This window comes from Furipterus horrens, unplaced genomic scaffold, assembly GCF_987537825.1.
Source record: "Furipterus horrens unplaced genomic scaffold, mFurHor1.1.pri manual_scaffold_4, whole genome shotgun sequence".
Classification (NCBI taxonomy): Eukaryota; Metazoa; Chordata; class Mammalia; order Chiroptera; family Furipteridae; genus Furipterus; species Furipterus horrens.
In genome coordinates this window covers 31,899,587-31,911,995 of record NW_028327174.1, presented here as the reverse complement: position 1 = coordinate 31,911,995, position 12,409 = coordinate 31,899,587, and the positions used below count along the sequence as shown (strand labels likewise).

The 12,409-nt window shown below is 33.6% G+C and overlaps 1 protein-coding gene across 1 annotated transcript in view; it reads right to left on the bottom strand.

Moving 5' to 3' along the window:
- Positions 1–12,409, bottom strand: part of PDE3A (phosphodiesterase 3A) — a 298,190-nt gene that overhangs the window by 104,578 nt on the left and 181,203 nt on the right. The window contains exon 2 of the mRNA XM_090272895.1: positions 2,963–3,013. Within this exon, the coding sequence (XP_090129021.1) occupies positions 2,963–3,013 (51 nt within the window). The remainder of the gene's footprint in view (positions 1–2,962; positions 3,014–12,409) is intronic.

The following is a 12,409-nucleotide window of genomic DNA, read 5'->3' as shown; positions in this document are numbered from 1 at the left end:
GGACTGTCATCTTTGCTTCTCACTTAACATTGCTCCACACCGTGTCTCGCCTTCCCTGTAAACTAGTCTGTGTTAGTAACACTAATTCTTCAAGTACTGGGTTTCAAATTCTTGACCCTCCTTACTTCCTCCTCACATCTAATCAATAATGTATGGTATTCTCCGGATCACTCCTTCACAGTGGTTGCTGCTGCAGTTCCCAGTCAGTAAGTGCTTATAAAGCAGTTACAGAGAAAATTAACATACATCCAAACTAACAGACTTTCACTCAAGCTTTTCCATCCACCTTTCCCTCTCTTGGCACTTCTAAAACCTTACCTGTCCTTGAAGGCTCACTCACCTCAGGTACCATCAACTCTAGGAAGTATTTCCCAATTCTACTAGGGATAAATACTCTGCCCCACCTAAACTCCGATCACAGTTTGTGTATGTATTTAATATTACATCTACCAGTGTGAATTACCTGCAAACTATATACAGGGTGGGGAAAAGGAGGTTTACAGTTGTTAGTACATGAAACAGAGTTTATTCTTGTATTATTATTTATTAATTATTCTATTATTTTCCATACAAACAACTGTAAGCCTACTTTTGCACCCCATTTTTAAGTATTGTTCTATTTCCAAGCATAGCTTGTGAGCTCTTGGAAAGGAGTAACCTTGTCATTAAGTTCTTCTTCAAAGTTAGACCTACAACAGTGCTCTACACATAGTCAGTACTTAAAATCTGTCTTTACTGAAACTAAACTGAGGCGGCATTTGAGCAAGGCCTTGGGACAGTAAAATATTAAATCTCTGTCCAAGGGCAGTCTGTCCGAAATTCCTTTTCAATGGCTAAAAGATATATGGTCCAAGGAAATAATAGCAAGATAAAAACATGAATGATCTAAAACCTACATACAATGTCATTTTTCCCTTAATTGGAATTAGAATTAGATAAGAGGTTATTACTTAATGCTTAATTTAGTTATCAGAACCCCCCTGCCCCCCCCCCAAAAAAAGGTTTTTGTTGTAGTTGTTACTGTATTTATTTTTTGGTGTGTGATTTTCTTTTTACCTTGATTTTTTCTTCTTACTGTTTTTTTCTTTTTACTGTTTTTCTATTACAGTTGTCCCATTATTTTCCCCCATTGCTCCCTCTTACCCAACCTATCCCCCTTCCCACATTCAATTCCCATTCTGATGATTTTTTTCTGAGTTGAATCAAAGTGAGACAGAGCTGTACTACATTTGGAATACTTATTTAGCTAAATGAGAGGTCTAAGAAAGACCTTGATGCTGATAATGGTAATTCATGCAAGAATATTCTAATGCTTTTGCTGTTTACAACTACCTCACCTTTCAAATATAACAAGATGTTATTTATGAACCTAGTTTGTGTTTGTATGAAGAATTCTGAAGTTTTATACCTATGTGAAATATATTGAATTTTTAAAATTTTCATTCTGGGATTTTTATGTTTAAAGTTAACATAAACAATGTTATGCTTTTATAACAATTTTTTAAAATTTATATTGACAGAGTGACCAATTCAAAATTGAAAATAAATTATATTCAAATAGGTCATAAGTCATAACAAGAGTAAATATTACATATTTTAAACAATAATACTTTAATATAGCATGACATTATTTTAAAGGGACACGTCCTCAGCAAGCTACTTATCATGTTTTGAATATCAAAATGCCTTTGGTGGCAATAATCAGAAACCATGAAATTTCTTACTTGTGCTCATCTTTATTTTTAATTGGTGTAGAATCACAAAGCACTTAACATACATTAATTTAATAATTTCATTAATGACTTTGCAGCAAATTCTGATTTAAAATATTACTGACATGTATACAGGGAGAGTTGCCAGAGAAAATGGAGAGGAAATTGGGGTATTCCTAATGTAATCAGACTGGTTTATATTATTTACTAGCCAAATTGATAATGGACAAAAATAAAACCACAGCTGTTAAAAATATCAACTAGAAGCAATTGATTGACTTAGTTTTATTTTCCCAGTGACCTAAATTACATAGCTAACCATGCAAAGTTAATGACAGGACAGGTCCACATCAGCTCTGTGAATTTGGGAGAATCTCACATTCCAGGATGAATTTTCAGATACAGTATGACATTCAATTCTCTTGCAACCATGTATTTTGGCGGCAAGTACAAAATGTGAGAAGCAGAGGTAAAAATGTCCCATCTACTTAATTTTCATTTGGCATGTTTATAGTCAGGTAAACACAGGCTGCTATGAGAGAAATGATTTTTAGATTTCTTCACAAGATACCTAGGAGAGAGGCAATTTTCTTAGGGCAAAACTCAGCCTTTATTCTGTCAAGCAAAGTAATTATGGAAGCAAAACAAATCCACATTGTCTAATTAGGTCATTAAAAAGCATAAATGCGTCATGGAAGCTTTTCTCCTTGCCTAGACATAAAGTGAGACAATGAAAACAGTCTGGTAATATAGAAAGGTTTAGAATTTGTTTCTTTTCAAAATAATAGGTCCTTTCATCTTTCTATTTCCCTAAGACAAAGACAGTTAATTTAGAGACAAAATCTGTAATTAGTTTAGGGTTTAGTCTGATTATATTTCAAAATATTTAACCAAAAACAGGAAGATAGGGAAAGGAAGAAAATACACAGAAAAAATTATCAAAGGAAGTGAATAAAATCAAGAGAGAGAGCTGCTGATCAAAATGTATTCAGCAGAGACAAGATGAATATAAAATCTGCATTCATAAAAACACAGCCGATCTGGGATACCAGAAAGCTCTTAGGAGGAACATACTGGCTTCTGCCTTTGGGATTTGCAACCAGACTTTAATTATAGCTAACTTAAGTAAAAACAAATGGTATGATTATTTTGCCTCTTCCTCTCTCTACTTATTATTCCTTGAATTTTGGAAATTTCATGGCTCAAAGTGTTAAGAAAATGTGAGGAAGGAAAGAAAAATAAAAACTTACCTGTGATCCTCTTGGCCCTCGTTTGTGGTCCCATTCTGAATGCCCCATGAGCTGTAAGATAAAATAATAATTACAGTAAATTAAATGATATTTATTTTACATGGCAAATAGTTTTACTCTTTCTTTTAAAGAATAATTAGGTTTTTGAAATGTATGTTTTAATAGTAATGTATTAAATAGCCATCATGAATAAATGAACATACATAAAGTAATAAACTTCTGGTTTAATAGCTAATATTTCAACTGCTAGTAGTTTTGAAGATATTTTAATATCACTGTGTGACAAAAACAGTTTGCTAATGTATAGCTTTACAGTTCTTTGTCAGGAACATCCTGAATAGATGTTAAGCCATGGTAAGCGTTATTTGCATATTATTAAGCTCCTAGTTTATTAGGAAGATATGTTGAGGAAATCCATTAGTGTAGCTTAATCTACTGTGATAAATGATAAAAACCAGAAGACCAAAATATTTCAATAAGTTTTAGTTCTATTTTGATACTATCACAGAAATAAGAGTGTTCTATGTAGTAAAATTATTTAATGTGAAATAAGCCCCAAAGTCATAATGTATATTTTCATAAAACAGAGACTCAAAACACTATGAATTATTCCCATTGTTGTAATAGCCCTGAACTACTTTGCTTACAAAGTATGATATTCATACATTAACATTTACCTAGAAAAGTATTAAGAAAGTACAAAATATCAACTGAGAGGAATAAAACATTATTCAGTTGTCCAGTACACTTACTACTCATGAGTACTCCTGCCACTAATAAACTAGCACATTAATAAGACAGAGTGTACAACATGTTTATATACATTATTTTCTATGTACAGCATGACACCAATAGATACAGTGACAAAGAAACTATTCACAATAGCAACAGAAACAATATAATTAAGAAATGGTGACATTTTACTGATACTCAAACAATATTCCTGGTTAAGAAGACCAAATTCTATACACATTTTAAGTGTTAAGTTCTACCCAACACAAATATACAGGTTTAACTGAATTTCAATCAAAAGATAATTGTATGTATCAAGGAAACTAAAAAAGCAATAACCCAATTTTATCTGAGAGAATAAACTTGTAAGAGCCAGAAAAATATTAGATACCATAGTGGTTATTAAAATATATTATAAAACTTAACAAATTAGAGGATAATTATTTAGAGACTCAAAATATAAATGAATGAGATGTAGTCAACAGTTTTGAAGTAAACTCAAGTACATGTAGCAATAAAATATAAAAAATTAAATTAAAAAATCAATGAGTATTTGATGAGTTATTCAATAAATAAGAGAAACAGATTCTTTGGGCTGAACCTTATAATATACACAAATATAAATTGTAGACAGATAAGAATTAAATTTTAAAAAGGTGAAACTATAAGTATGAAATAGAATAAAATTGAGGCATATACTACTTTAGAATGTAAAAAGATTTTAATTAATTAAAAAAACAGATGATCAGTTGACCCAACTACATAAAATCTTTAAGTTTCAGCACAAATGCCACATTAGCAAACTATCTTCAGTAAATAAATAATATATCTTCAGTATATTATGAGTTCTACCAATTTCAAAGAAACATAATCCTAGTAGATAACTGGGAAAAGGGTAAGGGCACTTTACAGAACAAATATGAATAGTCAGTAGATTTATGCTAAAAAATTAATTTTATTGGAAGCCAAAAAATTCAGTATACATAATAACAAGAAACCACTGTTGCCTATTAAATTAGCAAATAATGTTGAATATTGGTAAGGATTTAATGATACAAGTAAGCATATATATTGCTAGCATTTAGCAAATATAAGTCATATTTTTTGCATTATAAGATGCACTGATCATAAGATGCACCTAGGTTTAGAGGAGGAAAACAAGAAAAAAATATTCTGAACCAAATGGTGTACTAAAATATTTAATAAAATATACAGAATAATACTTCAACTATGTAAAGTAAACAGCGGTCAACAATGGTATTAAGAACCATCATCACTATCATTAACAAATGAGGAGAGACTTTAAGGTTCAAGTACTCTTCTAGTTTCCTGGGAATCCCAAGAACTCATCATCGCTAGTGTCAGAATTTATGGGGGCCTTTAATAACAGCCATTGAGGGAGTTAAGAGGTATCACTAGTTGTAATAGTCACTGAGAGTATCTATCCTAGTTACAGGTTCTGGAGGACTACCCTCAGTACCTGTTATGGCTAGTGATATGTCTTAATCCCCTCAGTGCCTATGTTACTACTAGAACAGTGACCCCACCATAACTCCCTTTATATAATACAAACTTCAGCATTTATGGCTGCTCACCCAGTTATGGCCTCCTCACACAGAAATCTGGTGTGCACTGGAAACAGTATGGAGGTAGATGAGCCAGCTGTAGCCAGCCAAGAACATGTTACTTCAGCTCCACCCCTCTGCCTCTCGTGATTGGCAGAGCTTAAGACACAGTGATTGGTGATTGGAGGCAGTTCTACTGACACAGACCCCACCCAGTGTCAAATACGATTGGCAATTGGCACTGTGCCTCATATCCGTTATTAGCCTCAGCTGATTCGACAGGTCAGCAGTTGTAGCTGGGAGTGTCAGGTGGCTCTCTGCACTCTCCCAGGCCCCGGGTGACGGGCAGAGGTGGATAGCAACTGACCAGATGCCCTGAGATTCAGCAGTAAATTGGGACATTTAAGTGTGCCCAGGGGACGCTTCCTCTTCTGACAACTGTCGCCACCGCTGACAGATCAGGTAATACACATCATGATCTGTGATGCAATATTTGCTCCATAGGACACACAGACATTTCCCTCCGCTTTTGGGGATAAAAAAGTGCATCTTATTGAGCAAGAAATATGGTGTGTGTGTGTGTGTGTGTGTGTGTGTGTGTGTGTGTGTGTGTGTGTGTAAAAGGTTGGTGCAAAAATAATGTCCGATTTTGAGGTCTATTTTAAAAATGAAAAAGCCCATGATTATGAAAATATTTATTCATTAACATAACCTCCTTAACTTTCTAGAACCGCATTCCATCTGTCAACTAGCTTATAAATGCCACGCTTGTAAAATTCTTTAGGTTTTGAAGCAAAATATGAATCCAACTCATTTTCAACCTCTTCTCTTGATGTCAATCTAAGACCATCAAAATGGTTCTGCAGTCCCCAAAACAAGTGATAATCAGAAGGAGCAAGGTCAGGAGAATATGGAGGATGAAGGAATATTTCCCAACCAAACTCTTTCAAAAAATTTTTGGTGAGTCGAGCTGTGTGAGGATGAGCATTACCATGATGGAAGATGACACCCTTTCTGTTGACCAAGGAAGGTCACTTTGGTTCAAAGCTGCTTTCAAATGACAAAGTTGTTCACAGTAAAAATTAGCAGTAATTGCTTGATTGTTGTCTAAGAGTTCATAATGGACAATTCCTTCCGTACCCCACCATATGCTCAACATGATCTTCTTTGGATGAAGTCCTCCTCTTGGTTGTTGAACTCTTCTTCCTGCTCAACTGATCCACAATAGGCAGTGTTTAACGTTATGGTAAAGGATCCACTTCTCAGCACCTGTAACAAGCCTCCCTAAAAATGGTGCCTGAAGGTGTCGTGAAAGCAATGACTCAAAACAAGCAACATGCTGTTGCAGATTCTCTGGAGACAGTTTGTGTGTGACCCGCTTTCCAACTACTGAAACCTTTCCGATCCTTTTCAGTTGATGTAGCACAGTTGTATGGGCTACGTTACATTGTTCTGCAAGTTCCCTAGAGGTAATGGTGGGGTTTTCTGTGACAACACTTTCAACACTTCGGAATCAAGTTTTTTTGGACAACCCTCCTGCAACTTCTTTCAGTCACTGTATCATCCCCATAAGTGCTCTGAATAGACTTTGCTGCTGTACTTGCATGGGCATCTTTATGAAACTCATAGAGTAAAACATTTCTAATGTGGTCTTTAGATGGGACAAACATGGGTGCAAATATTGTGGATGGTTATGAACAATACTTTGATAATCTGAAAAAATAAGGTATACATTAGTCACTGTGACATCAAAAAATTATAAGAGGCACAAAATTAATAAATATTATCTAAAACTTTCTTTAAAAAAAGTCAGACATTACTTTTGCACCAACCTGATATATACACACACACAAATGCAGATACATACACTACCTATGTATTTTATATATAAAAGATGTAATAGCAATTTTAATACAGATTACATATTTGTTAAAATTCACACCCTTTTTATCAGTAAATAAAATTTAGAACTTCAATAATTAATATGTGTTATTATAGTATATTCTAACAAAGAGGGAGCTATCCAATAAATTAGTGTAAAGATTATATGTGTGTGTGTGTGTGTGTGTGTTTGTATAGCAATTAAAATATAGCTTTTAGAGTCTTTTCAAACAATTGTATGTGAAATGCACATGGTATAATAAGTGAAAAATATAAGTAAATAATTTTAAATTTCTCATTTTTAAGGACATAGTCAATCATTGTAAGCCTTGGAAACTAAAGCAATGATTTAGTTATAACACAATTTTAGGTAAATTAGCCCAGATAATTATCACATAAAATTGAACGCTTACAGAGTCAATATTTATTTAATTTTTTCTTTTTTTAATTTATGGATTTATTGATATTACCCCTGCCAGTAAATATTTATTAATACTAATTTAAAGTTGATTATAATAAGGTTAACAGACACTAGTCAAATAATGAAATAAATAGTCTGAGTTGGAAACATATAATTTAAGAACACTTAATTAGTTGTTCACCAGAATTATGAAAAATAATTCTTGACACATTTCAATCATTTGCCTTTATTGCAGCCTGGGATTGCCTTTCATTAATAATAGAAAGAGGAGATCCTTGAACTGGCAATTTTAAAGAGATAATAAACTTGATCTGTTAGAGAAAATTATTTTTTAAGCAGAAGGCTTTTCTTTCCTTTTCTCTCACTGTTTAATCTTCTGAAGACAATACTTTCTAAAAGCCTGTAATGACTATCATCTTCTTTGTGAATAAGTTTAAACTAACATGGTAACTTGGTTAATTCTACCGTGTATGAGTATCACAATAAAAAGAGGTAAATAAATTTCAGAAATACAAATTGTAATCCAAAATATAGTAGAGAATGTTTGATAATGATAAATAGTAAACCAAGAAGGAACATTTAGCCAGGATCAGAACTAAAATAAGGAAAGTGTGGAATTCACTGCCCTCTGCCACTATCTTAGAGATGATGATGTTTAGTCAAAGAACAAAAGCAGTCAAAATGTAGACTCATTTGGGTCATCACTTGCTATAAGAAAGTTTGTTACTTTACCAACCAGAACTTATAAAATATAGCTCCAAAAATTTACTCTCTAAATTTGCCTTTTTCCTTTAAAGCATAAAACAGTAAAAGTATCCAAAATTTATGTATCAGACAGTTATTTTCCAGAATTATACAAAAGAGGAATGAGAGTGATTTACGGTAAAGACATTCTATTCCACTAGAGCATTATATTTTAATAGCATTATTATATTTTAACAGTCTGAGTTGACCAAGTATGTGGTAGTATTTTAAAATGATTACTGTTACTACTTTATTCAAAGTAATAAAAAGTTATAGAAATCTGCATGCTCAGTGAAAAATAATCTAAAAAGAAATGAACTCTGAAATAATAAATGAAACATGAAACACTGGAATGTTCCTTATTCAATGGAAATCAACAGGATATTTTTCCCTTTGCCCTTGAGGAAATCATACAAGGGCTTTACCAGTAAAAATTTATTTTTGAATTAAAATAATCTGAGCCAAAAATCAGCATTAATTATTTCAGTTGGTGTACATGGTTTGCTATAGTATTTTCTATGGCTTGTTATTTGTTTTTTTAATGCATTGAAAGAGGTGGAGGTGGAGGTGGTGGTGGTGGGGCTGGATAGGGTAACGGGTCCCTATTTCTCTCCATACCTGGCAGAGATTGGGGGTTGGGTGGAGAGTGGGAAATGAGGATTAGCTTTGTATTAACACATGATAGTGTATGAATTCATCCTATTTTCATATAGAATTTATTTTACTGTTATAAGAGCACTGTCCTCAGATCATGGACCAAAGACTAAAATATGCAGAATGTTTTCAATATTCCTCTAAAAAAATCCCAAAATTTAATACAAATAATATTGACAATAAAAAAATATATACTTTTGATTAAATGAAAAAATTGTTATGATAATAAATTCTGTGTTACATAGTTTATCACAATAAAAAAGCAACAACAAAAAAATCAAATAATAAATGTGAGAAAAACCTGTACCACAAAAGAAATATGCCTGATTTATTGCATATTACAGATTATTTAAATTAAAATAAAGCATTTGGCAACAGGTACATATTCTTGTTAAAGCAGAACCGGAGGGCTAAATGTTTTAGAAAGTATATAGACACCTCTCTGTTCCTACTTTCTTGACTATTAGTCAAAACAGATTAAGACAAATGAAAATAATTGTAATAAGTTGGAAGGAGGACAGCTTGCACAATGAAGTCAATGAATTTCAGAATTAAGTGCACACTGATGTCAATGAGAAAATCAAAACATCCTCTGAATCAAATAGGTAAGATTAGTATTAAATTGCAGATGACCAAAGTAGTCATTTGACATTACCATTGGATTGGATAAGAGACAGAAATAGGTCATGGACAATGAGTAACAGAAGTTGAAATTGTGGAATTATTTTTTTCTTTTTACAATTGAATTCATCTGGACTTTCAAGATAAATGAATAGCAGCAGGATATCTAGGCAATTCTTAGAAAAGAGACAAAGTTTATTAATGTGATACAATGCTGTTTTTGGAAGAGGAATACTTATGACTTATATAAAGGTGCTAGACATGTAAAAAAACAAAGCGGGGGGATTGACACTGAGACTGGAAAAACAAATAAAAAATAGAAAACTGAAATACATTCTGGCTGAAGAGTACATGGCTGCTTAAATCAGGAAGAAAAAATGTGTGTCTCTCACCTTCTATAAAAGATACCTTGTTGGCTATGAAACTATGATTATTCCTCTGGGTAAAAACATTTTAATAAGCATCTTACCAGGAGGCTTAAGGATATGAGGTCTGTCCAGAAAAAATTTAATATAACAAGAATAGTTTGTGCAACATTGATATAACCTGGAAGCCAAGGAGAGTGGACTGGAATGCACATGCATGAACAATAATGACTTCACTGTACTAGTCAGTGAGAATGGTAGGTGCCATTAAGTGAGCATGTGTACTGTGTGGCCGTCACATTCAAAATAACTTAGCGAGTAGAGTAACACATACGCATCAAATTTTGCATTAAGCTTGAACATTCCTCTGTGGAAATTATTTGGATGATTCAGAAGGCTGCAGCTATGGGTTACTGGTTATTGGCAGCTTCATCACAATAACACGCCTGCTCATGCATCACACATCTCCTGCAGAGTTTTCTGGCAAACCATCAAATCACCAAGGTGACTGACCCTTGCTAGAGCCCATATTTGGCACTCTGCAGCTTCTGGCTTTTTCCAAAAACTAAAATCACCTTTGAAAGGGAAGAGATTTCAGACCATTGATGAGATTCAGGAAATACTATGTGGCAGCTGATGGAGATTGGGAGAACTGTGAGGTCCCAAGAGGTCTACTTTGAAGGGGACTGAGGCATCATTGTTCTATGTACAGTGTTTCTTATATCTTGTATCTTCTTCAATAAATGTCACTATTTTTCATATTATATGGCTGGATGCCTCCTGGACAGGCCTCATATATAGGTCATCAAGGTTATGCCTACACATGACAGACAAAATCTTTCCATTTGATGAAGAAATCCTCTACAAATATAGAAATCCCCCAACACAATATCCTTCCTCCTTTCTCAGCTCCCATTAATATCAGGATAGACAAAAGGAAGACCATTACATTTCATTGTAGGAAATAAGTATACTTCCTTGAAAAGAAACATAATCTGTAGATAAAGGATTTTGAAAATCCTAACTTCCTTGACACAAAGTCATTTTCATCCTTATGGAATAAATTCTTCTCTCTCTTACTTTTATTTTTAATAATAAAGTTCTACGTCGCAGTCTTCAGTTAACAGTATGTTACACAGCAGTGAGTTCCAAGGAAAACAAAGCTCCTGCCAGACACAAATTTAAAAAGTTCACAGGAGAAGCAAAGGAAAAGTCAGCATGGAAACAAAACGGTTCTATCCAAGCAGAGATATTTTTAATAACAGCATGAGAAATGAAGATAGCTGAAAGTATACTTCTGTAGGTAAAATATTTTCCTTCCTTGTATATAGAGTTTTCCCTCTTCTATTTTCTCCTATTTTTTGTTTGTTTATATAAAAATTAATGTCTTTTTAGGGGTGTCTTGGAAGAAAACATTTACCCTCACTATTATTGGAGAGATGAAAGCGACAGGAGACCCATGAGTAGTAAAAAATATTCTTCGCATGTACTTTAAAAAGCCAAAGGTTTCAGATATGAAGAAGGGTGAGGCTGCAGGGCGACAGCCACCACTGCTATCCTCATGTCATCCTCCAGAAAACTCTGCTTTCATGGCACTTGCTGAAAATTACTAAAACATATTTTTGAAAACATATAAAAATAATATACATGTAAAGATGTAAAAGTTATTACACAACCGCCACTTTATTTCATCCTACATTCATTAAATAAACATTTGTTGTATGCCTACTATGTTCAAGGAATTGTTCTAGGCACAACCTATGTATATCAGGGATTTATCTCTGTTCCCCTGGCTTTTATAATCCTAGTGCAGGGAGATCAAACGCAAGCAAATATAATGCACCAGGTGATGATAAAGCTATAATAAATCCTGGGAGTAGGGTAATGGCGAGGAACAACTGGGAACAGAAGTATAAGCAATTTTTGTAAGTGGATCAAGGAAGTCCTTTCTAAAAAAGTGATATTTTAGCAGTGAAATGTAAAAAGTGAGAGTGCTAGACACACAGGTGTCTGGGAACAGGCATGCCGGGCTGAGGAAAGAGAAGATGCAAAGATCCTGGGATGGACGTAGGAATGGTACATTTGAGTTACTTTAAGCCAAAATTTAAAAAAAAGGTTGGGTCTTTTTAAGCATAGGTATATATTTTGCATTTATTCCCTTTCACTGGTATAAACTGTCTAAAACTTAGTTATCAGTTCCATTAATTAAAAATTACAAAGTACATTCTCTAGAGAAAAACGATAGGACCAGGGTTTCTCCGTTCCTCAAACTCTTCCTCAATTTCACTCAATACAAGAATCTTTGGAGCATGTACCACACTCCTTATGTTAGTCATTGCTCATAGAGCAATTGTGCTGGCCCTTTACATTTGTTTCTCAAGAGTCATAAAATGCATAAGAGCAGAGGTTCTCTTTTAACTCCACTTACTATGTTACACATTGAACTTTCTATTTGATAAGCAAA